Genomic DNA, 27,813 nt, shown 5'->3' on the forward strand with positions numbered 1-27,813 from the left:
CAAATGATCTCTTAATATAGTCCAGACAAGATAGGAATCGTGGCACACAAAAGTCTCCAACTTCCACGCGCAGCACACAAAGTTACAGAATTTCCGGATTCTGTTTTTCGAAGACCGCGGGTGCGGTGAAGAACAGACCGCGGGTGCGGTCCTCGTTCTGGTGTATGAGCGCAAGGTGCGCTGCCTGTGTCAGTGCGGGTGCACTAGCTTACCGTAGCTGCGGTATAAAATGTAGCGCGGGTGCGCTGCAGCTACTGTATTTTTTATCTTTTTGCACTTTCCAATTCAACACTTTTAATACTTCACACTCTTATTCTATACTTCCAAACTATAACCACAAAAACAACAACAAATCAAATAAACTGCTCAAGAATCACATAATTCTAAGTTAAAAACAAGTAATAAAAGTGAAATAAATTACACTTATCACTCCACGTCAACGTGTAGGTTCTCGTAACGCTGGGAGTTCTACAGCAGCTATGAGTCATGAGACACAAAAATTGAGGGAGGATTTAGCAGCAGCAAAATGCACGATCTGACGTACTAGCGATGGAGTTCCAAGAGTCCAAGAAAGAGAACGAGTTGTTGTGGACTCGAATGTCCTCTTTGGAAGAGCAAGTACGTCTACTGGTCGATGATATGTCTCAAGGAGCACCTTTGCAGCCACCCTTACAGCCATACGACTTCCTTCCTCCCACGCAGCTCGTCCCACAACCGCCGCTTCATAGCAAGAGGATCACATAGTGACTGCTTCACAGCAGGAGGATTACACAGCGGCCGCTTTGTCACCAGATCATCATACAGGCATAGATCCTTACATGAACGTTGTTACTCACAACAGTATATCGGGTCATCATATGACTTGGGCCAAGACAATAACGATGATGATAGAGATGACGATGGTGATGGCGACGACCACGACGGTTACGCTGATGACGAGACCGAGGCACAATATGATTTTTTTATTTTTTGTTGATGATATTTATTGAACATTTTAGTTTAAATATCATTCGAATTTGATATTTTTTAAATATCGATCGGATTCAGCTAGATATATATTACTTCAATGTTTTTTTTTTTTGAACAATTTAATTTAATTTATTATATATGATAAATATTCAAAAACATTATAGCGAAATTTCACACACAAAAAAATTGATACATACGATTAAAAATATAAAAAAAGATATTCATTATTAAAAATTTAAATATTAAAATTTCAAAAATATAATTTAAAATAAACAAAAAACCGTCGCTATAAATTTAGCGACAGATTTTCAAAAACCATCGATGATTTTGAACGCCGTCACTATAACCGTCGCTAATGATCAACGACGACCGATATAGTGACGACGGTCAAAACAGTCGCTCACAAACCTTTTCTTTTTGGGTTGTGATATAATGCTTCTAATAGTAGACATGTAAAAGTATCTATGACATTGTTTCAATTTTATCGTGCATCTTTTGCACACACAATGACGCCAAATTCAAATCTTCGAATTTAAGTACATAGCATGTTCGTGTAATCAATATCAGTCAATAATAATTTTGCTATCAGCGTCAGATCACATTTAAGTTCAAACTTCTTCTTCTGTTTTTGTTTTTTTTTTTTTTGTGAGCTTACCTTGAATGCCCCCAAACAATTTATTAAACTCCTCTATTCATATTTATCATTCAAATTTCACAGTTTAACACTGTACATCAGAATTAATCCTCAGCAAGATCATGTCATGATACTAAGATACAAACTAATGTATATTAATTTAACTGATAAAAAAAAACTGTAAACACGCAGAATAACTAGTATATATTAATGCAGAAAGAAGAGACGACAGGGAGGACATCGTATGCAGCTGTCATTGGAGCACACAAAGCCACAAATCCATACCCTTGGCCCTTCATTTCTCACGTACAGCAGATTCGAGATTGCAACTGTCGGATCCCTTCTCTCCTCAAATCACTTCTGCTTAACAATCCACATATATCAAATAAACCCACCATATTCCCCTCCTCCACCAACACAAGGCGGCAGCCACCGTTTGACAGAAGATCAGCTGGAGCCAGCTGATGGACAGAAGAAATTAGGACAACTGGAAATCCCGCATTGGGTCTTGGATTCTTGATGAAGATATGAGAAAGGATTCTTAATTTTTTTTTTACAGATAAAAATTACAGCGTTTTATTTTGTCAGATAGCATGGCGTATCAGCATTACCGGTCGCCATTCGGGGACACGACGTTTACGAAGGTGTTCGTTGGGGGGCTCGCCTGGGAGACCCACACGGAAGTAATGCAGAGTCATTTCGAGCAATTTGGTGAGATTCTTGAAGCTGTGATCATCACTGACAAGCATACTGGCAAATCCAAAGGCTACGGATTCGTAAGCATATTTATACAAAAAAAAAATGATATGAATTCTTAATATATGGTTTATTTCATTTTATTTTCACAGGTGACATTTCAGGATCCCGAGTCAGCACAAAGAGCTTGCGCTGATCCGAATCCTGTAATCGATGGAAGAAGAGCTAACTGTAACATTGCTTCATTGGGCCGACCAAGACCTTCTCCACCTAGAGGTAGGTACCTTATAACTTTTTAAATTTTTTTTTGAAAAACAAGATTGAAAGACAGATTATTACAATGTGATCTCGAAATCGAGATTTTGTTTAATATTTTTGACGTTGGTGTCAGAACTCAGTTGTTAAAATTTGATCCTTTATTTGTTGACATCCAAATTAAGGACTAATTAGTATAGTGAGTAAATATCTCAAATATTTGTTTAAAGAAAAACCCTTTAAATTTTGAATAAAAAGTTGTTGAATTAATTATAACAATTAGTTGGTTGTGTTGAATAATATAGGCGTTAATCAAGGAGGAAATTTATATCCAAGAGTAGGTGGAATAGCACAAGGGGGGTCATCGTCATCCTATCCTCCGCTACCACCACCTCCTCCTCCTCCTCCGCCGCCGGAACTGCCGACTCCGGTTATCTATCAGCCGTATGGGTACGTTTTCTTCTTTTTCATTGATCTGTGAAATAATAATATGGTCCATGGAAGATTATTAATATGAAAAGTATGTATGGCAAACATGCGGTGGGGTAACAGTACTAATCGTGGATAGAATCATCCAAAGCCGAGCCCTCTATTTTAATTATATATAAAAAAATATCCACGATTTTTTTTAGGGGAAATAATTTTTATCAATATATAAATTTGGTCTATGAAAATTTAAAAAATCTTTAAAAATAATAAACGAGTAATTCTACTTTAAAAAAAATATAAAAAACCATAATCTTTAAAAATGTTATGCATAAAAATAAGCGTGTATCGAACCCATTTCCGAATTTTTCCGCTTCAATTTTACATAAAGTTTGCATTAAAAAATATTAAATAAGGGTGAATTAAGGATGGTAAACCGTAAATATAGAAGAAAAATTATAAAATATAAAATAAAATAAAATGGTGGGATTGTATTGAATGCAGTCGTTATTGGCAGATGACCCATAAATAGGGATGTAATCGAGTCGAGCCGAGCCGAACTCTTGAATGTTTGAGCTTGGTTCGTTTATAATCGAGCCGAGTTCGAGCTTTATTTAACGAATATATGCATGGCTCACGAGCTTATTCAAGCCTTTATCGAGCCTAAACAAGCTTAATAAATATGAATTACACATTTAAATTTTCATTAAATTAATTAAAAAATAAATTATATATTTAAAAAAAAATTATTATTCTTATTAACATTTGTAAATTTATTATAATAAATAAATTTAATAGATTTTTCTATATATTTCATAAATAATATGCAAAATCAATAAATCATATATCAAAACTATTATTTTTTCATCTAAAAGATTACTCATGAACTTACCAACGAACATGTTCACGAGCTAACGAGCCGAATACTGTAAAGCTTGAGTTTGGTTTGTTTATCTTAACGAGCCTCATTAAACGAGCTCAAACGAGCTTTTATCGAATCGAGCTTCGAATAGCTCACAAACGGTTTGGTTCATTTATATCCCTACCCATAAACAAGTTGATGACGTAACACAAGGGAATAAACGTTGAATGCTGTGTTGACCACTTATACAGAATAACAATAATAATTGTAAAAAATTAATATTGCAACAAATGAAAATACAAAAATGGATATATTTGTGTGTGTATATATATATCTATCTGTGTGTGTGTGTGTAAAGTTGGCTTAACTATGAAAACAAATTCTTCTAAGAGCTCCATTTTTTTTCGGATTTAAATTATATTAAATATTTTTCAAAATATTATAAGTTTATTATTTTAATATGATGATTCACATAAGTTTTGAGTTTTTTTTTATTTTTGTTTTTATCTGTCTTTAGAGATCTGGAATTTGAGACGATGTCTCATATTAGAATGTGATATCCCATGAATGGGTCCATTACCCCTGGCTCATCCCTAGTCTAAATGGAAGACAGGCCCATCAATGGCCCATGTATTCTCTTATAAATACCAGGTTTGAGTGTTAATTCATTCAATTCATTATATTGTTTTCAGCAGCATCCTTAGCTGCTTCCCCCATTTATCCTCAGTCTCTGACTTGAGCGTCGGAGGAGCTACGCTAGGACACCCTCCTGGCCCCCTTCTAACGATCTTATTTGTGATTTCAGGCTCGGGGTAATTTCAAAACCTGCGTCTGGACTAGTGACACTTACTGGAAGCGGACCCTAAATTTCCCGTGAGTATCACTTGGCGCCGTCTATGGGAACTTTGAGTTGAGACGTAGAGATGGTAGGCAAGAGAGGGAGTAGAAGAGCTACCTCAGCATCATCGCGTCCTCAGAGGAGACCCGAACAACCGCATCTTGAGACGAGACAGGAAAAACCTCGTCAAGAGACAAGAGCTGAGCATCCCCTTCATGAGACAAGGCTCGAGCAAACCCGTCCCGATGAGAATGTGGAGATCTTGACCCTGGAACAGTTAGACCAATTTATCACTCGGACAGTGGATGAAGCAATGAAGAGTAATCAAGAGTCTATGTTTGCAGAAGAGCAGGCCGCTCGCCAGGAGCAAGAGGAGAATGTGGAGGGCCACCAGAGCCGGGTTGAAGAGACGCATCCCCTCCAAAGTGGGGAAGTTAGTGAGCTATGGGAGATGTGGAAGAAGATACGGATGTTGAGGCAGCACGTAGGAAGCCGAGCGTCGGTACCCAAGAGAGGAATCCTTTTTCATTGGCCATCTTGGAAGAAGAACTTCCTCCAAATTTCCGACAATCAAACGTGGGAGAATATGACGGACATACTGACCCTGAAGAACACTTGGGGAGATTTGAGAATGCGGCTCTGTTGCACCAATATTCGGATAGAGTCAGGTGCAGGGTGTTTCTGGGCACGTTGGTGAGGTCAGCCCAGCAGTGGTTTAACACCTTGCAGCCCAACTCTATACGTTCTTTTGAGGACTTCTCAGCTGCATTCTTGCACTGATTTGCTAGCAGCGAGGCACCAGAAAATTTATTTGAGCATGTTCGTGATGAAACAGCAAGAGAATGAAACTTTGAGAGAATTTGTCCAGCGTTTCAACAGTGCAGCGCTGGAAATACCAGCGACTACCCCTGACATCATGATAAGTGCCTTCACACAAGGACTGAGGGGAGGAGAGTTTTTCAAGTCGCTGGTTAAGAAGCCTCCGTCGAGCTATGATGATCTGTTGGCTCGAGCTGAGAAATATGTAAACTTGAAAGATGCCCAACAGTACAGAAGGATGGAGAACCGGCCCGGAGAAAGTAGAGTTGAGGGGTGCGGGGGAAAGAGAGGAGGACAGAACTAGAAGTAGAGGACAATTCTCATCACATGTTCCCCTATATAGGAGTCGTGACGAGGTGATGGAGGTGAGAAAGCCCGCGGGGAGGCGGGAGAAGTAACGAAGGGTTGAGTGCAGTGCTAGATTGCCTTCGCGGGACAGACGAGAAAGATCCGCATCCGGGAGTCGACCGAGGTCTCGCCCGTCCCCTAGACGTGGTCAAGGTCCTCCATGGATAAATCAGGGGTTGGGGAGCAGAGAGGGGAAGGTTGAGGTCAAGATGTCCTTCAGGAGCCCGTCGAACCGAGGAGGGGAAAGAATGAGGATAACCATCCTACGAGAGGAATGATTCATATGATCTCGGGCGATGCTACTGATGGAGACTCTGGGCGAGCTCGGAAAGCACATGGGAGAAGGATGGAGAACTTTGAGATATCTAAGGGTGCAAACTTACCACAAGACCCTATCATCAGCTTTGGGCCGGAAGACCTCCGAGGCATTGTGACTCCACATAACGATCCCTTGGTGGTGACGGCCATCATTGCCAATTATGATGTGGCAAGGATATTTATTGATAATGGAAGCTCCGTGAACGTCTTGTTCAAGAGCACGTTGGATCAAATGAAGGTGGAAAGATTTGAGTTTGAGCCTTTCTCCACCCCGCTGTATGGATTTGCAGGACAAGACATCCCACCTTTGGGTCAGATTGTGCTTCCCCTATCCTTGGGGACTGATCCTCGGCGGGTAACAAAAATGATAGCGTTCACCGTGGTGGATACCCTTTCAGCGTATAATGGAATTCTAGGACGACCAGCCCTGAAGGATTTCAGAGCCGTAGCTTCCACTTATCATCAGAAGCTTAAGTTTCCTTTGGGAAAAAGAGTTGGAGTCTTGTGCGTGGACCAAAAAGTCGCGCGTCGGTGTTATGAAGGGGTAGTGAGGGAGGAGGGAAAAAGAGCGCGTGTGGAGCTTAACATGATTAGGAAAGGAAGAAGTGGGTAACTTTGTCCTGTGGAGGTACAAGAGGAGCAGAGATGAAAGTTGGAGAATACGCCGGGCAAGGCTCTAAAGAGGCTCGGGAACGCTTACCACCTTAGAGAATATTAATCTTGACTTTAATTTTGCTGTACTTTGTTTCTGAATTTGTCTTATGTTATCAATTGAAATTTAATAAAGCCAAGTTCTTATATTAAATTCGTGGATGTTGTTGTATTGTGAGGATGAAATGAATTAAATTTTCCTGTTAAGGCATCGCCTAGCAGAGGAGCAGAGTTTGGCCGGAGAAAAATTAAATTGTCCTGCCTAAGGCGTCGCCTAGCAGAGGAGCAGAGTGGAGGAAAAGAATTTTATTTTCCTACTAAGGCATCGCCTAGCAGAGGAGCAGAGTGGAAGAGGAGAATTAAATTTTATTTTTCCTACTAAGGCATCGCCTAGTAGAGGAGCAGAGTAGAGTAGAGACAAAATTAAATTTTCCTGCTAAGGCATCGCCTAATAGAGGAGCAGAGTTGGGAAAGAGAAAAATTTTATTTTCCTGCTAAGGCACCGCCTAGCAGAGGAACAGAGTTAGGGAGGAGAAATATTTTATTTTCCTGCTAAGGCAACGCCTAGCAGAGGAGCAGAGTTGTGAAGGAGAAAAATTTTATTTTCCTGTTGGGGCACCGCCTAGCAGAGGAGCAGAGTTGTGAAGGAGAAAAATTTTATTTTCCTGTTAGGGCACCGCCTAGCAGAGGAGCAGAGTTAGAGATGAGAAAAATTTTATTTTACTGCTAAGGCATCGCCTAGCAGAGGAGCAGAGTTGGGGAGGAAAAAAATTCTATTTTTCTGCTAAGGCACCGCCTAGCAGAGGAGCAGAGTTGGGGAGGAGAAAAATTTTATTTTCCTGCTAAGACATCGCCTAGCAGAGGAATAGAGTTGGGGAGGAGAAAAATTTTATTCTCCTGTTAAGGCATCGCCTAACAGAGGAGCAGAGTTTGAGAGGAGAAAAATGTTATTTTCATACTATGGCGTCGCCCAACAGAGGAGTTAGAGGGTGAAGGTGAAGAATTTTTATTTTCCTGCTAAGGCCCGGCTTAGCAGAGGAGTTATGAGATGATGAGGTGAGAGTTTGATTTTTCCTGCTAAGGTCCGGCTTAGCAGAGGAGTTACGAGATGATGAGGTGAGAGTTTTATTTTCCTGCGAAAGGCATCGCCTAGCAGTGGAGTTAGAGGGTGAGGAGATTGAAGTTTTATTTTTCATGCTAAGGACTATTCTAGCAGAGGAGTCAAGGGCTCGGGGAAGTGAGAATTATTTTCTTTCAAAAGCTTAGTAGAGGACCTTGAATATGGGGGCGACGAGGGCAGAAGGTTTTATAAAAATTTATTAGGTTCGTCGATAACGAATTATGTTTGCCGCTGCGAAAATTACGGGGCCCAAAAGCTCTTCAGGAACCAAGGGATGCGGGCAAAGGGATAGTGCGAGGCACTGTGCTAGGCGAGAGTGCGGGCTGGGTGTGCGAGGCAGGGGCGCTCGTGCTGGGCGAGGGGCACCAGGCGAGCGTGAGCACTCGGGCGAGGCGAGATTGACGAGGGTGGCGGGGCAAGCGTGCGCTATCGTGGGCGAGGGTGTGCGATGCGGCGAGGCTAGGCGAGCGTGTAGGCAGGCGCTCGGGCGAGGGAGAGAGTAGCGAGGAGGGGTGAGAGCGAGCATGCGGGCGGGTGCTCGGGCGAGAGTGAGAACGGCGAGGAGGTGCGAGGTCGAGCATGTGAGGAGGGCTAGGGCGAGGGCGAGCGTGCGGGCAGGGCGAGGATTGGAGGCGAACAGGAGCGCTGGGCGATGGGCGCGCAGAGTGATGCTGCTGGCATGCGATGGACAAGCCTGCGCACGGGGGTCTGCGCATTAGGCGAAGGCGCGATCGGCGAGGGGGAGGCAGGCGATGGGCGAAGCTGCTGGCAGGCGCGGGGTATGCGCGCTGGGCGAGCCCTCGGCAGGGGAGAGGCTGTGGGCGAGGCTGGGTTGTGGGGCGAGCGTTCGAAGGGGCAGGCGCGCGGGCGTTTGGCGAGGGCGAGACGAAGGTGTGACGCGGGTGCGAGAGGGCTAGGTGGTTGGGCAAGGGCGTGAGGGCTAGGTGGTTGGGCGAGGGTGAGGCAAGTGTATGTGGGAGCGTGCTGTTACCAGGCGATGGAGAGCTGGTGAATGAATTGCAGTGGAAATTCTTTATGGGAGAAGTGAGAATGAAGTAAGGAGGTGACCAGAGCAGGGAGGAAGCCTAGATCAAATCTTTCCCAGCAGAGCAGGATTGCGACTTGATTTGTTTCCAAAGTTTTGGATACTGGCGAGCGGCATGAAGAAAATGCATAACTCACACCCCGTAAACCGAGGACAACACAATTAATCGAACTTCGAACCTGCAATTCAGTTCGACTCGGGAGGGGGAGACTGGTGATACCCCATGGATGGGCCCATTACCCCTGGCCCATCCCTAGCCCAAATGGAAGACAGGCCCATCAATGGCCCATGTATTCTCTTATAAATACCAGATTTCAGTGTTAATTCATTCATTCACTATATTGTTTTCAGCAGCACCCTTAGCTGCTCCCCTCATATATCCTCAGTCTCTGACTTGAGCGTCGGAGGGGCTACGTCAGAACACCCTCCTGGCCCCCTTCTAACGATCTTACTTGTGATTTCAGGCTCAGAATAATTTCAAAACATGCGTCTGGACTAGTGACACTTACTGGAAGCGGACCCTAAATTTTTCGTGAGTATCATAATGTAATCACGATTGTATGTGACCACTATACATACATGCAACAACTTGTTTGAGTATCGTCTAACATTTTACATGCATTATGAGAAAATTTTGAACAATAAATTTAGTATTGTAAAAATTTACGGTAAAAAGTAAACATCTCAAAACTCTCAATATATTAAACTACATACTTTATAAAATTTTCTCTCTGCTCAATTGTGTTTTCTTCACAAATTGAGAGACATATTTATATAATTTCTTTGGAAATAATCCAAAAATAAATACATCATTACATACATCATCACACACTAATTTTCAATATTTACTACTCTTATTTTCAACATTCAAATATATCAACTCTTATTTTTCAACATTCAAATATATCAACTATTATTTTTCAACACTCCCCCTTATGATGATGATCTTGATACAATGATTGTCTTCATTACGTGTTTTATAATGTCTCGTTAAAAACCTTAGTAGGAAAAACCAATTGGGATAAAAACCATAGTAAGGGAAAAATAGTACAGTCACATAATCTCCCCCTCATGTTAACACGAACGATTCTTCACAAATTTCGTAGATTGCGCATCTCAATATTATATATATGCTTTCTGAATATTGTCGTGGGAAGTGCCTTTGTGAATAGTTCTGATGAGTTTTTACTTGATTGAATGTAACGAATATCAATATCTTTATTCTTCTCAAGCTCTTGGGTGAATGCGAAGAACTTAGTGGGGATATGTTTAGTTCTGTCGCATTTTATGTATCCTTCTTTCATTTGAGTAACACATGCAGCATTATCTTTATCACAGGCTTCTTGTCGAATGATAATCTGCATGAGATTTGGATATGTTCGGTCATTGATTTTAGCCACACAATTCATGGCTTGCTTCATGTTGTGCAATAATCTCGGCGTGATTTGATGAAGTTGTTACAAGTGTTTGTTTCTGTGAATGCCAAGAAATTGCAATGCCTCCACGAGTAAATACATATCCGATTTGGGAACGTGCCTTGTGTTGATCAAATAAATACCCAGCATCAGTATAACCAATTATGCTTTGATTGACATATTTTGAATACAAAAGTCCCAAGCCTGTCGTTCCTCGTAGATAACGGAATATATGTTTAATTCCGTTCCAATGTCTTTTTGTTAGATATGAACTAAATCTTGCCAATAAATTTACAGAAAAAGATATATCAGGTCTTGTGCAATTTGCAAGATACATAAGGGCACCGATAGCACTTAGATATAGTACTTCTGGATCAAGAATAACTTCATCATCTTCACATGGACGGAATGGATCTTTTTCCATGTTTAATGATCTAACAACCGTTGAAGTACATAAAAGATTTGATTTATCCATATTAAAACGTTTAAGGACCTTTTCTGCATAATTTGACTGGTTAACAAATATTCCACATTCTCTGTGTTCAATTTGCAATCACAGACAATACTTTGTTTTTCCAAGGTCCTTCATTTCAAATTCTTCCTTCAAGTACGACACAACTTCTTGAATTTCATTATTCGTTCCAATGATGTTTAAATCATCAACATATACAGCAATGATTACGCATCCGGATGTTGTTTTCTTAATGAAAACACAAGGACATATTGAATTGTTTACATATCCCTTTTTCATTAAGTGTTCACTTAGCCGCTTATACCACATTCGGTCGGATTGCTTTTACCCATATAATGATCTTTGTAATTTCACAAAATAACATTCTCTGGGTTTTAAACTTTGTGCTTCAGGCATCTTAAATCTTTCAGGGATTTTCATATAAGTAAGCTGTGACAACATCCATAAGGCGCATTTCTAAATTTTCAGATAGCGCCAAACTAATCAAATATTGAAACATAATTGCATCCATAACATGAGAGTACGTTTCTTCATAATCAATTCCAGGCCTTTGAGAAAAATCTTGTGCGACAAGTCGAGCTTTATATCTTATTATTTCATTTTTCTCATTTCGCTTTCGAATAAAAACTCATTTGTATCCAATAGGTTTTACACCTTCAGGTGTAAGGGCTATAGGCCCAAAAACATTACGTTTACTTAGCGAATCCAATTCAACCTGAATGGCTTCTTTCCATTTTATAAAATTTTGGTTAATGTTCTTCATTGTCATTTATGATGTCAAATGCCACATTGTAAGAAAATATTTCATCAATTTCTTTTATATCTTTTCGGTTCCATATTTTTCTAGAATTAATATAATTGATAGATATTTCACGATTCTCATAAGTTTGTGGTTCTGACGGAACATTTTCATCGTCATGTATCTCTGTCGGAATATCATTCTCTATTTTGTGATTATCGTGTTTCTCTATACTTTTTTCTTTTTCGAGAATTTTTATCCTTGGAACCGATTGGCTTTCCACGCTTCAGGCGTTTAATGACATCATGAGTCTCTTTAATTTGTTTCTTTGGAATTTCAATTCGAGCAGGAGCATTTACAGGATGTATATATAATTTAGTTACCCATTTTGTGTCTGCAAATGTATATGGTATCTGATTTGTTATTCTTTGTAAGTGCACAATTTGTTGTACATCTTTTTCACATTGTTTAGTTCTTCGATCCAGATGTAACAATGATGATGTATACCATGTAATTTCCTTTTCGATATGTTTCTTTTCTCCTCCCAACATTGGAAAGATTTCCTCATTAAAATGACAATCATCAAAACGTGCTGTAAACACGTCGCCTGTTTGAGGTTCAAGATATCGAATTATTGATGGGCTATCATAACCAACATAAATTTTTATCTTTCTTTGAGGTCTCATTTTGTTCGTTGGGGCAGTGCAATAGGCACATATACCATGCATCCAAAAATTCTCAAATGAGAAATGTCTGGTTCTTTACCACATGCAAGCTGCAATGAGGAGTATTTATGATATGCAATTGATCTAATGCGAATTAATGCATCAGCATGTAAAATTGCATATCCCCAGATAGAAACATGGGGTTTTTTTTCATAATCATTGGTCTAGCAATCAGTTGTAGACGTTTAATCAATGATTCAGCTAATCCATTTTGTGTATTTACTTGAGCAACAGGATGCTCAACAGTGATTCTCATTGACATACAATAATCATTGAAAGTCTGGGAAGTAAATTCACCAGCATTATCAAGTCTAATTTTCTTGATTGTATGATCAGGAAATTGATTCCACAATTTTATTATTTGAGCAAGTAATCTTGCAAATGCCACATTCCAAGTTGATAATAAACATGCATGTGACCATCTGCTGGAAGCATCGATCAATACCATAAAATATCCAAATGGTCAACATGGTGGATGAATTGGCCCACAAATATCACCCTGAATTCGTTCAAGAAACAGGTGATTCAATTTGGATTTTATTTGGTGATGGTCTTATAGTAAGTTTTCCAAGAGAACATGATTTGCATTGAAACTTATTATTTTGAAAGATCTTCTGGTTTTTCAGAGGATGACCATGTGTATTTTCTATAATTCTTCGCATCATTGTTGAACCAGGATGTCCTAATCGATCATACCAATTGATTAGTATTGAAGAATTATCAACTACCATGTTTGATTAAATTGGACTTATATATGTATAATGCAATCTAGTAGAGAGCATTAGTAGTTTTTCAACTACATATTTCTTTCCTGATTTATATGTTGTAAGACACATATATTTCTCATTTTTTTCATTTATTGTTTATCATACCCATGAGAATATATGTCATTAAAACTCAACAAATTTCTTTTCGATTGTGGTGAATACAAAGCATCATCTATCAAATTTTGTACCATTAGGTAACAAAAAATATGTTTTACCACAATCTTTTATCAAGTTTACAGGACCTGATATTGTATTTACCATTGTTTTTGTTGGTTTTAGTTCCAAGAAATATCTTCTATCTCGAAGAATAGCGTGCGTTGTACCACTATCAGGTCTGCAAACTTCCATGGGATTAGTTCCTTGTTTAGACATGAAAAACAAATTATTTTACATTTACATTCCACCAATATATTGTTCATTTTCAGAGAAATTGTTGAGAAAATCTGCAGCATCAATATTTTTCATTTCTATTCCACCAACATATTGATCATTTTCAGATAAATCATTCAGAAAATCTGCAGCATCAAAATGAGTTGAATCACTCAAACGGCACTGCATTTAGTGAAGTTGGTCTCTTTTTATTTCCCTTTTATCGATTCTTTATAGAGATTGCAAAGGTGCTCGAGGGCTCGACAAATACGAGACCAATGTCCTGGTGTGCCGCATTTAAAACAAGAACTTTCAAATCGTTTTGAGTGATTTTCATTACCACTCATATTCTCATGATGACTTTTCAGTGGGTGGTTCGTGACTCCCTTTTAAGATGAGTTATAAAAATAACTATCTCGATTGTTTTCAAAACCACGGCCGCGACCACGACCACGACCATGACCAAAACCTTGTCTCTGAATTTGATTTTGGTTTTCAGGTTTAAATTCATTTTTACTTACAGCAGTTACGTCTGGAAATGCTGTTGATCCGGTGGGTCGGGACTGATGATTTCTCATTAGCGGCTCGTTGTGCTTTTTCGCCACAAGAAGACAGACGATAAGTTCAGAATATCTCGCAAATTCACGCATTCTATATTATTATTGTAAAGTTATATTTGATGCGTGAAACTTGGAAAATGTTTTTTCAAACATTTTCGATTTCGTAACCTCATATCCACAAAATTTTAATTGCGAGATTATTCGATACATCGCCGAATTGTAATAACTGACTTTCTTAAAATCTTAGAATCTCAACATATTTCATTCATCACGGGCGGTCGGAAGTATAACTTCTCTTATATGTTCAAATCTTTCTTTTAATCATTTCCATAGAGACATGGGATCTTTTTCAATAAGATATTCACATTTTAAACATTCATTAAGATGTCGACGCAAAAATATTATAGTTTTTGTTTTTGTTTTTTTTGTGATGAAGAGATACCATTTTCTTTAATGGTCTCGCTTAGACCCAATGACTCAAGATGCATTTCTACATCAAGAGTCCATGGAATATAATTTTTTCTTGTAATATCGAGCGCAACAAATTCGACCTTTGCCAAGTTTGACATGGTGGTACTATAAAAATAACAATGCATTTTATTAATTAAGATCTAAATTTATTAATATGACAATAAAAAGTAATGAATAAATTATAAATACAAGCATTCTTAAAAATAAAGAAAAAATGCGAGGCGGATATTCTCCGATGAATACAAGACTAGTGAGTATAATAACAAAAATAATTATACAAAATATCCTTGAAAGAGCCATCTTATTCTTCTTCGAAAATTTTGATGAAAAAATTTTTTAGGGAGGAAAAATAAGTTTGGAGTGATTGAATGTGATTGTGTAGTCATATTTATAGGATAAAAACTAGTCATTTATGATCGTTATAAAATCTTGAAAATAAATGTATGTATATGTAAATTTTATGGTAATAATATGATGTATATAATGTAAATCATGTTTAAATAATTATGTATATCATATCAAAATATTATAATGAGGTGTCAGAGACTCATTTTATATAATATTGTGACATCATACAAATATATATATAATTATTCTATCACACATAAAAAATATATAAATAATGAAATAATCACATCACGTTATTATAATGAGGTGTCATAGACTCTTTTTATATAATAACATGATATTATTCAAATATATATACAATAATTAAACAGTAACACAATAAAATTATATAATCAGTGTAATCACATCACGTTATTATAATGAGATGTTATAGAATCTTTTTATATAATAGCATGATATTATACATTAAATATATATACAATAAAAATAAATAAATAGTAAAGTAAATATTCTTACTTTTGAATATTGTTACCGTTTTTCTTGTGTTTTGGAGCTTGAAAAAATATGGAGAACCGAACCTTCGAGTATCGTGCTGATAACATGTTAAAAGTAAAAATTTACGGTAAAAAGTAAAAATCTCAAAACTTTCAATATATTAAACTACACACTTTATAAAATTTTCTTTCTACTCAATTGTGTTTTTCTTCACAAATTGATAGACCTATTTATAGAATTTCTTTGGAAATAATCCAAAAATAAATAATCATTACATACATCACACACTAATTTTCAATATTTATAACTCTTATTTTTCAACATTCAAATATATCAACTATTATGTTTCAACAAGTATATGATTATTTATAAATTAATTATCATTTTCAAAATATAGATTCATTATTTAAAAACCTTGTCTCATGCATTAAACCAGGTGTTTATAGTTTTAAAGCATTAGCTTTGAAGGTAAAGAATAAAAAGTCGAGGTTAAAAATCGGGGGAAAAAATGTTATTCTTTAAAATGCCCCAAAATTTTAAATAATAGCAATTTTATACCAATAAATTGTTTTTTGAAAGATTCGATCGAGTACTTTTGGTGTTTTTATTTTAAAAAAATTTGCGAGGGCGAAATGAAATATATTATATAATATATCTTGTATACAATATTATTCTTTTTAAAACTAATTAAGACAAATCTGTTTTTGAAATGAAGAATTTGATTTGACGTAAGATATCTGATATCAGAAAAGTTATTAACTGATGCGGATGTTGTATGTATTTAAAATCCATCACAATTATCGACAAAAATACTTATGTCGACTAAATTAATCGAAACATTCACAATAAATTTTATCTATTTTTTACTTTACAAATGAGGAAGATAGCTTACATTTAATTTTAATCCATTGATATATATATTTTAATAATTTGGCTAATGCAACTTTATATTTCAGGTATGCTCCTTTCCCACCTGATTATGGTTTCAACCAGGTTATTGTTCTTGCCCTTACACCTATTTTTCCACTTTATTAAACCATCTTGTCTATCAAAACGCTCTAATTTGTTCATAAATTAGCATCAAGTCTGCAATATCATGACAAAGAGATTGTCCTAAGCGCGAAAAAAGTATTTAAAATCGAGCAAGTCGTATGAACAAACACTCGACATCTTAAGACAATAATCAAACCAATCTCAGTACTCTAAATTCTTTCCAAATTTTGTATAACTAGTACCGAGCACTGTCTCGTCGATGTTGTCCGTGTGCGACTAGGTTTCGCGATTTTTTTAAAAAAATTCGAAAATATAAATAATAAACGGGATATGGTTGTTTGTTTATTTATTTATTTATTTATTTTAATTTGACAGACAATGTATAACCAACCACGAATTCCACAAATGAGTTATTATAATCAGTTATATGGGGCTTCTTCATCAGCCATAGGTAATCCGTATTACTATGGATATTCTGTACAAGCACCAAGGGGATCATATCCTGTACCCCCGGCGCAACGTTTCCAAGCACCGTCTTATGTATACTATCCTACGCTGACGCAGCTGGAAGGCCCTTCTTCAGCTTATTCTGCACTACCCACTCCACTTCCTTTACTGCAACCCCCTAGGCTTTCATTCTCATCCACCACTGGTAAAATTCTTTACCTAAATATTCTTTATTTAATTTTGCTGCATCTTTTTTTCTTTATAATTATAGAAACATGGTAGAAAATAAAATAACAATATTTAGGATATGTAACACATTGGAAAATTACTTCAAATTCATCCTATAAGTTAGGGTTTTGGTCCTTTACGTAGTCGGGATTCGGTTTTAGTGCAGTGAGTTGGATTTTCACCGTTAATCTAATTTTACCGGAATGTTAACGCGGTGTTAGGATTGCCAGCAATGTTCAACATCACGTCAGTAATATTTAAATGGCAACACTTGGTTGAAGCTAGAGAAAAAATTCAACTTACTACACTAACACCAAATATCTTAAATAATTAAAGAAAAAAAACTCACAATAGACCAAATTTCTTGAAAATTTTGTTGATGTTTCCTAATTATTAATTATGAACATGAAAGCTTAATTCGACAACGTCGAATTAGAACGATGTGAATATAATATAAGAAGTTGATTTGTATTTCCCATCAAATAAATGATATTTGTAACATGGTGATAAATTTATATACTCAAAAATCATCATTCCCAAATAAATCAAAACTTTTGTGTGATTCATATATTTCAAGAATTTTCATCAATCTTTGAATTTTCTTGTAGTTGGATTGAGGATACTCGAGCTAAGCTACGTGTGGATAGGTTAAATTAAAGGGGCAAGGCTAATGTATTATATTTTAGGTCGATCCCCCAAATTTAGAGCTATGTTGACAAAAATGTTTGGTTTCGTTTGGTTTATGTTTTGGAGTTTTCGAAAATTTATTTTACAAACATGTTATAAAAATAAACGATGATAATGTTTTTAGGAAAAAAATTCTAGTATAGGGGCTAAAATGTTTTTGTTTTTGATTAAATTTAATAAATAATAATTATAAATTTTAAGATTTATTAAATTGGGTTAAATTATAATATAATACGAAAAAATGAGATTGCCAAAAGTTAAACTAAAAATAATTATAAAACATAAACAAACAAAGTCTTTAATTTACTTATTTCTCTCTTTTTCAATATCATCGATGTGGTCAAATATTAAGCTTAACTAGTTTTTGAAAGTGTTACGACAAGTTAATGGATTCACTAATGTCGTGAATATTTCAATAATATAAGAACAATTAAGTGGTATAATAATTGAACTTATTAGTGTTAGGGAAAATCTATAAATCATATAATCCATAACGTTCATCATTAAGAATTTGACTGAAAACTCAGAAGCGTACCTGAAGTCATAATCCTGATTCTTTAGAACGTGTCTTGATCTTCCAAATCTACACGCTCTTTTCGTTGAGAGAATCCTTTAATTTTATCTTTTGAATTATTTTGTTAACGGGGAAGATAATAAGGTATGTGATCAGCGCGATCTGGGGGATCATGACTCATATATATAATGTCTATCATTATCTTCTGATATTTTTGTTTTAGTCTATTATAAAAAAATTTGCACTTTTCATTTTCTTACCTTAATAAACAACTCACAACATATAATTATTCACATACAATCTCATTTAAATAAAATTGATCCAAAAGAATTAGTTACGTCTATAAATGCATGTGGTAATATTTAAGTGGCTGGTATGAAAATCCAAGCACGTGAAATGAGCTTATGGGTTTCAGGTGCCTAAAAATGGGTCAAAGGGGGTGGACAGTGAGGCATGACTGTGAACTTCTAGTGGCACCATGTGCCCGCCCTTCACACAAATTTAGGCAACATTTTTTTTTTAGAATTGGCAACAATTTTGGTTCTTATATGTGATTGTTTGCATCACTCAATTTAAATATGGAATAGATATCGAATTTGAGAATACAAATATCCCATTGGTCAAAGGAATCACTTGTCAATTGTTCTAGGTAACAACACGAATATAAATTTTTGATGTTTTTAAAGTTTTCACGTCGTTAGTTTTTTTTTTAAAAAACATAATTTAGATGTAACTCGTACTATTTCTGGAGTTGATTTTAGTTCACGCAGCACTTTATCTTTTATCTAGTCAAATTTTTTTAAAATACCTAGCTATATTAGATTAACTTGGAATTTTTATCTGGCATGTTTATATTTAATTCACACTTTATATTAATGAATCAGGATTTTATTGGTGTAGATTCGGCAGCTCGTCCTCAAACATCGACAGAAACAGAAGCCGGCGGAGCCGCTACTTCGACAAGTTCGACTGCTTAATATTGACCATATTATTCATCCATTCAAACATTGGCAATTGTACAATCTTTTGCAAATTAATCTATTTTTAATTTATTTTTCGCATTTCTTAATAGAATATCTTATGTAACCATTCAATTTATTCTCCTCCCTTTATGGATCCAACTTTTGTGCAAAATTGGTGTTTATTTTTTTATTTAAACGAGAAGGTATTGATTAATAAATTTATGGTAATTAACTGCAACGGATCAAAATATTTTGCCAAAAATGTACACGCGTACTTCACATTTTGCAAAACAACATTGCCATATTAGTCCGGTTAGAAAAAACAAGTTTCCGGAATGTGAATTAGTTTGGAAACTTTTTTTGGTCGTAATATCGTTTTCCTTGAAGAAATATTGTCTTCGCTATATTCTTGTTGGGGTAATTATGTCGAAGGACGTGGTTGTCTATCAAAGGACATGAATCTCTTAATAGACTCACACTTTTTGTGAATAATCACTTCTTTATTCGAATTTTTCTCTGGAGAGACATTGATTCAATTCGAAAGATTGCACTGTTTGGTTCCAATTTATTATGACACATTCATATATTTTGCAACTTTTCTCATTACTTGCTCTCGATTTCTTTCTTTAAAAATTCAAACATTTAAATTCTAGTTTTTCATTTCAGAAATGACAGCACCGGAAATTCAGAAATGGCAGCACCGGCTATTCCTTCCTACATCATGAATGTACTCACAATCGATTTTGAATCGATTTATTCTATGGAAGATGTTGCAGTTACTCAAGTCTTCATGGTGGTTTAGTCATCTGGACTCAAAACCTTTCTCAGTTCATCTTTGTATATCTATGTGGCTGAGACGAAGAACTTCTATGCAAGAGGGAAATTCACTGAAGATTGGAAGATACAGATGCCTCTGGGAGAGGACAGCCTACTGATTGTGCAAGATTTCTTCTCAACCCTGTTACGTTTTCCCTATGAAAGGATAACCAACTTCTCTGAAGTGCCTCAGCAAGCAGTTGATGATATGAAGTTGATCCTCTGCTTCTAGTGATCTGATCAAGACATCACGGAAGAAGAAAGAAATGAAGCTGGAGTATCACTTGATAGCTGATGTGGTGGCCAATACTATTCTAGCTAAGGCATGCTCTTTCGATGCCTTTACCACAGAGAAAGTTCTTGGTGATGACAGCCATAACCACATAAATGAAGATCAATTGGTCTGTAATTCTTCTTCATATTCTGAAGGCAGTGATCCAAAGCTAAAAGCAATCAGTAGGATTTTTCATCCCTCTAAGCCGATTGTTTGATGATGCAAGAGCCTTGCTGAGCAATTATGTCACCTTGCATAAATTCAAAGCTCTCACTGCAACAAACATGTGAGGACTAGGATTTTCGAAGCAAATCACACAAACAATAAACCTCAAGAATTTTAACTTAAGCTTGTCAAACTCAGAGCTCAACAATTGGACATGAAAATTCAGCTCAAGATGTGCAAGATACAACATAATGGAGCTCAAGGCGTCGCAAAACTGCAAGGACCGAAATGTTGCAAATCAGAGAAGACTCGAAAATTTAGCTCAAAGAAGCTCCTTTTTATGTCTTAAATAAACAAAAAATACAGCCAAGGGATGAGCTAAAGGATTGGACATAATAATGATGCAAGAGGTGACCATTGAGTGCATCAATGTGACCCCTGGTTGTAGATAAAATTTGATCACTTGGAGGCTATTTGGACAATCATCCTTGGGCATTTTGAAGGCCAAATTTGTCTGAATTGGGGGAAAGGCCTACCTTTTTTTCACCTATAAATATTTCATCATGTGTTGTGAAGTGACACACCAAAAATTCTCACAAAAATCCTCCAAATTCGGCCACTCTCAAGTAAGGAAGGAGCTGTTGTTCCATTTTAGACAGCAACTAATGGATATCCAAGACGTTATTCAGCTCGAGAATTTCATCCAAAACCTACTCGAGACGATACCCAATTCACGCCCAAGTGTTGTCCAAAATCGGCCAAGTCTTCATTCAAGAATCAAACAAATTTCGAACCACATCTTTTAATTACGGTAAGTAGGCTTATATATGTTTTAAAAGATTATGTATATGTTAAAATTCGATCGTATACTGTATTTTTGCTTTAAATCGTTTGCTTCGCATTTGCATCTTTTGCTAAGTTCAGAGTTTAGTTCCAATCCGATTTGTTCTGTCTGTTTCATTTGATATGTTCGATCTGTCTGTTTCGTCCCATTGGGATAATTTTGTTTGATATTTTCGAATTATGGCACATCAGGAAAGCTTGTGAGTGAAACGGCCTCAGAGGGAGTCTGTCTATGGGAAAAGGCCTTAGAGAGAGCTCATTTACAGGAGAAAGCCCCAGAAGGAGCCCAAGATCAAGGATAGCCCATTGTCCTTATTATAAGATCTCTGTTCAGTATGTGATTCTGATTTAATAAGATGGGCCCAAGATCAAGGATAGCCCATTGTCCTTATTATAAGATCTCTATTCAGTATATGATTTTGATTTAATAAGATAATTATTCTGTTAAGATTATGTTCTATTTCATATGATCTGATCGTCTGATATAAGTTATGAACTCTGTCTATTCTGTTTTTTGTCTTCTGCTTCGAAAATTGATCACTTTAAATATATGTATATGTATAACTTGTTATTCTTGTATTCGATCGACCCCATTTGCTGAGTGTTACCCAAAACACTCACCTCTTTACGTCCCTCCCTAGATAATAATGAGATATAATGAAGAACATGCGGAAGAGACAGAACAAAATCAATTTTGGGGCTAATGAAGAAATCAAGAGTATAAAGACCAAGTCCCTGATTTCATGATTATAATTTATTCGCTTTTGCATTTTGAACTTTTCTTTGTAAAAAATAGCTTCCACATTATTCTTATTTCTCATATGTAAAGACAATGTTCTTTTATGAATTAGGTTGATTTTTTCTATTTGCTACGAGACTTATTGTTTTCAATATAATTTTTAAACAATGCCGGATGTCACTGATGCCTCTGTCTTGGGACGTGACATTTATGTGGTATCAGAGCCACCGGATTCATAATCTGGCTGGGATTTTGAAAGACAAATTTGAGAAGTCAATTTTGGCAAAAGCCACATGTCTCTCCCTATCCAAATCATTCCAACACATCACTTATCTATCATTATTAAAATTCCGACATTTGAGCTACTTCCATTTGTGGGTATATTCGAATGACTTATATCTTCGTATAGAAATCTCGACACTCGATCCCATACATGATTCCATAATTTTAAGCTATGCGAAAATTTTTAAACTTTCACTTTTAAAAAATCCCTTGAAAATTTCAGTTCGATCCAAATACCTTGTTTTTCTAATAATGTCACTTTGATTCTAATTCATTTCACTCAATTTCTAGGAGATGGTCGTCCCTCATACTCGTGCTCAAGCCGCCCTTCGCTATTGTCAGCTTATCATTGACAACCAAATCTGAGATATTGCAATCCTAAATGCTCAACTCGCTAAAGAGAAACAAGATAAACAAGAACTCATGGAGATTAAGGACCTGCTTCAAACTGACATACAGCGTCTCACCTATCACCTTGATCAAGCAGAGAGCCAGCTTACCCTAACCCCACGCAATCCATCTCATGTGGTACGACTAGTTTCCCTTAACCTAGTTGATAGAAAGGATTGAAAATGAGAAGGACCTTACTAACCGCTCTCGTCATCAGCACGAAAAGCTTGCTAGCAAGCAAGAGCGTTACATTGCCAAACTTCATGGCGCAATTGATAGACTGCAAGCAAAAAATAATTATCTTCACCTTGTCGTGGAAAATATGGAAGAAGAGGGAGAAGAACCTATGGATGTGGTTGAAGAATACAGTGATGATGAGGACATGATAGACTAGAATTGTACTAAGATTGTAATACAAATATACTATGAAAATAAAGAAGTCTAACTTCTCATTAAGAAGACTGATAGAAACTGATCGAAAATATTCAAGCTATCGGTTGTATATAACTGAAGTTTAGTGCGCAGTTTTTTGAAGACAACTGACTGATCAGTTGGAACTGATCAGTTACTACTAGCAAACTGAACTACGCAGACAACTGGCTGATCAGTTGGAACTGATCAGTTACTACAATCAGTTGTAAGCTTACCAGCTGTATTCTATCAGCTGATCCTTCAGCTATACATGTCATCAGTTAATGAAAAGGACGTTCAACCAAAAACTACACAAAAGCTGACTGCAACAAGTAGTGAGATAACCGCATGTCAGAAAAGTTGCAGTGTATGACTTTCAGAAGAATGTTGACGTGGCAAACAAGGGATAGAAACTTTCAAATGGTATTCAATATTACCGTTGGAGGCAAAGCCTATAAATAGCAGAGAAGAGCATCTGAGAAATATACAACACTCTAAATCTCAACTCCGAATCTGAATCAACCCAATTGATATACCGTTACTCTGCTGATATATTTGCTCACTCTTATTGTATACATTCATAGCATTCAAAGATATACTTCGATCTTACAAGCACAAACCGTTATTGTTATAATAATTGATCTTAAAGAGATCAGTTGTGCTAAGTTATTTCAGTCCAGTCGAGTACTTTAAATTGTTCCGTAACTAAGAGTTTCAGTTTGGCATTGTTAAGTCTAAAACTGAAGTGGGTCTGTACAACTATTTGTATCGGTCAAAGTCTTTTAGTGAATATCCTATCTTTGTGATAGAAGGGTTGACGTAGGAGTGTTTGAAATCTCCAAACATCCATAAAATTCTGTGTCTTCTTATTTCAGTTTTTATTCTATCTATCAGTCAGTTTATTTCCGCATTTTTATTGTTAACTGATTGATATCGACTGACAGGATTCTCGAGTACCAGTTTATCACTAAACTGACTCATAAAAAGAGAAAATGTTGTGAAAATTGTTAGTGTTTATTCACCACCCCCCCCCCCCTTCTAAACACTCTTTCACCTATAACCGATCATATTAAGTGGTATCAAAGCAGTTGAATCTTGTTCCTGAATATTTCTATATACAAACTGATTATCATGTCTTCATTCAACAAAATTTCAATGTTCTCCAGAGAAGATTTTGATGATTGGAAAATCATAATGCAGGCTCATCTAGCTGCACAAGACGATGACATGTGGTACGTTATTATAGACGGACCCATGAAAATATTGAAGGCAAACATTGATGTTGCTAGGGGTGTCAAAATGCGACACGACCCGTCAACCCGACACGACCCGACACGAAAAAAATCAGGTTCGGGTTGGGTTTTTCGGGTTCGGGTTGGGTTCGGGTTGGGTTGATTCGGGTTAGTGCCATGTTAGGCGGGGTCGGGTTGGGTCGCGGGTTGACCCGCAAACTTTTTTTTTTGAAAATAATACCTATATTTTTATATATTGTATGCTTGAAAAAAATTTATTGTATATTTATATGATAAATTTTCATCATCTAATATTTATTTTGCATATTTTTATTTTTTTAACTATTTTTTATTTGATTTAATAAATATACTTTTAATTTTATACGATTAAACTTTCAAATTTAAATCGAAAATTTTGTTATTATGTGTTTAAATTAAAATAATATTATTATTTTTTATTTTTTTGAATTTTTTTCATTAATTTTTTTAAAAAAATTTAAAAAAATAAATAAAATTCGGGTTAGGCGGGTTAGACTGGTTGAGTCGGATTATACGGGTTCCTGTTCGGGTTGGGGGTTTTCGGGTTGCTTCGGGTTCGGGTTGGGTTCAGGTTGAAAAAAAAATAAAAAAAATTTCGCGGATTGACCCGAAACCCGACCCAACCCACCCGATTGACACCCCTAGATGTTGCCATAACTGATGGGGCACCACACCGCATTGAAAAACTTCGAGATGAATGGACAGCTGAAGACAAGAGAAAAATTCAAATTGGACAACGTGGCTAAAGATATTTTGTACAAGACGCTGGATAAAGTCACCTTCAGCAAAATAAAGATGTGCAAAACTGTTAAGGATGGGAGAAACTGATTCAGCTCTGCGAAGGCAATGAGCAAACCAAGGAGAATAAGCTATTTGTTGTTGTTCAAAAGTTCGACAATATCAAGATGAAGATTGGAGAATACATGCATGAATATGATGAAAGAATCAATAGCATAGTAAACGAACTGAATGCACTCAGAAAGGTGTATTCAAATAAAGAGGTAGCACTGAAATTAGTCAGAGGTCTTCCCAAGGAATGAGATAAGACCATGGCGATGCGAGAATCAAAGGACTTAAACAATGTCGAACTTCATGATTTATTTGCTGATTTAAAAGTCTACGAGTTTGAGCTGCAAACCAGAGAAGGGGAACCCTCTACACCAGCTTCTACAACTGCCCTAACTGCTGTCAAATTGGAATCAACTGGTTCAGTTGACAAATCTGCTGATCAATTAAGTAATGACGCTATGTCATTATTTGTCAAAAAGTTTGGAAGATTTATGAGAAGAAATCAAGGAAACTTCCAAAGACAATATCAAAGAAATAACTCCAAGGAAGAATCCAATGCTTGCTACAACTGTGGCAAAACTGATCATTTTATTGCTGACTGTCCTAAGCCAAATAAGGACAGTCGAGGCTCAACTGAAAAAGGAAATAAATCTTATGAGCACAAGAGAAGAACTAAGGATGACAAGAAATCATATAGAAAGAAGCATAAGGTGCTTCTAGCAGAGGAAAGCAAGTCCAAATGAGCAGAATCTGACAGTGATGATTCAGAATCTGAAAGCTTGAGCTACTCCAGTGATGATGATGAAGAGGTCAAGTGTAATGGTTGATGACACAGAACTGGAGTCAACCAGTCAACAGGTATTTGACTTTAGTTCAACTGAATTCACACGAGATGAACTTATTTCTACACTTCATGACATGGTCAATGAGTATCACAAGCTTGCCCTATCTTTTGAGAAGGCCAGAGCAAAGCAAACTGATCTCAAAGACGATAAAACTGAAAATGATGAATCAGTTGATTTGTTGAGTCTTAAACAGGAGATTGCTGAGCTGAATGCTGAAATAAGCAAGAATCAATCTATGATTCAGTAGTTAATGCTTGAGAATTCAAAGCAAACTGAGCTTATTAAGGCATGGAATAAATCATCTGTTGCACTAGCTGAAATACAAGATAAGCAAAAATCAGTTACTGATAAAACTGGTTTAGGTTTTGGCAACCAAGATGAAACTTCCACCAATGATACTCAGCCAAAACTGAACATGAACAAGGGAAATATATTCACTTTGTAAATTCAGTTGTGGCACAAGAACAACCAGAGCCAAGTAAATCAGTTGTACAGCCTATTGAAAATAAGAACAAGGCTAGAAGGTATGGTATTGATTAGAGCCCAAAAATTTCAACTGACCCACAAAATCAGTCATCAAAAAGGTTCAGCAATAAATACCTGAACTATTCAAATGGCTACTCCAATTACTATAACAGCAAGCCAGTTCAGAAAAGATATCGACTGAACAACCAGTTGAAAAATGCTAAAACTCATATTGCTTCATCGGCACACTACACATCAAGCACACACAAGCCGAGAAAAACTATCTGGAACACAGCAACTGGAATGTCAGTTAGACTAGTCCAAGTCCATGTTCCTAAAGGACTAATCAGTTTAGGACCCAAATAGATGTGGGTACCAAGATCATATATTGTGTGTGATTGCAGATGACAGGTACAAACAAAGAATCAACCTGATATCTGGACAGCGGTTGCTCACGTCATATGACAAGGGATGCAAGTTGTTATCATCCCAACTGATCAAATACACTGGTCCAAACATCAGTTTTGGAGACAATTCCAAAGGTAAAATTGTGGGTAAGGGTAAGTTTATCCGTGGAAATTTTACTATCAATGATGTTTTACTAGTTGAGAATTTGAAGTATAACTTGATTAGCATCAGTCAGTTATACGACCATAAATTCTCAGTTCAGTTCGACAGACACAATTGCTCAGTTAGAGACTCAATTGATGAGGTCATCCTAACTGGTAATCGTTGTGGGAATACCTACAAAGTCAGTTGAACTTATCAATCTTATGCACCAGTTTGTTTTATAGCTTACAAATCTTCTAAAAACTGGTTGTGGCATAAGAGGTTGAACCACCTAAACTTTAAATATTGCCTATCTGAATAACCATGATCTTGTAACTGGTTTGCCCAAAATAGATTTTTCAAAAGATAAAATTTGTTCAGCATGTCATTTTGGTAAGCAAGTAAGATCTTCGTTTAAAAACGAATGTTGTAAATCATCTTCCCGATGCTTAGAACTTTACATATGGATCTCTTTGGTCCTATACCGATTATGAGCTTAAGGGAAATGAAATACACCTTAGTAGTTGCGGATGATTTTTCAAGATTTACTTGGGTTATCTTTCTTAAATCCAAAGACCAAACTGTTGCACAACTAATTAAGCTTTTCAAAATATTATTAAATGAAAAATCGGTTGGGATTAATCGAATAAGGTCTGATCGAGGGACTGAACTCATCAATCAAAATCTTTCACAATTTTTAGAAAATACTGGGATCAAGCATAAGCTCTCAGCAGCAAGAACTCCTCAGCAAAATAGTGTAGCTGAGAGAAGAAATCGGACCCTTAAAGAAGCTGCTAGAAC

At 36.5% G+C, this 27,813-nt stretch overlaps 1 protein-coding gene across 1 annotated transcript; it reads left to right on the top strand.

The window, feature by feature from the left end:
* Positions 1–1,816: 1,816 nt before the first annotated feature.
* Positions 1,817–20,709, top strand: LOC142547310 (uncharacterized). The gene is made up of 7 exons (XM_075655544.1): positions 1,817–2,379; positions 2,452–2,575; positions 2,860–3,004; positions 16,299–16,335; positions 16,711–16,987; positions 19,112–19,584; positions 20,067–20,709. Exons 1-6 carry the CDS (start codon positions 2,197–2,199, stop codon positions 19,186–19,188), a joined length of 843 nt encoding a protein of 280 aa, XP_075511659.1. The 5' UTR covers positions 1,817–2,196; the 3' UTR covers positions 19,189–19,584; positions 20,067–20,709.
* Positions 20,710–27,813: the final 7,104 nt, after the last annotated feature.

This window comes from Primulina tabacum, chromosome 5, assembly GCF_025594145.1.
Source record: "Primulina tabacum isolate GXHZ01 chromosome 5, ASM2559414v2, whole genome shotgun sequence".
In the NCBI taxonomy this organism is placed as follows: Eukaryota; Viridiplantae; Streptophyta; class Magnoliopsida; order Lamiales; family Gesneriaceae; genus Primulina; species Primulina tabacum.

Excerpts from the sequence above, each read along its gene's own strand:
- LOC142547310 (XM_075655544.1), top strand. The coding sequence starts at position 2,197 with ATGGCGTATCAGCATTACCGGTCGCCATTCGGGGACACGACGTTTACG. Across the intron at positions 2,380-2,451 it reads AATCCAAAGGCTACGGATTC|GTGACATTTCAGGATCCCGA; the intron begins GTAAGCATATTT and ends TTATTTTCACAG. Across the intron at positions 16,988-19,111 it reads TTCATTCTCATCCACCACTG|ATTCGGCAGCTCGTCCTCAA; the intron begins GTAAAATTCTTT and ends TTATTGGTGTAG.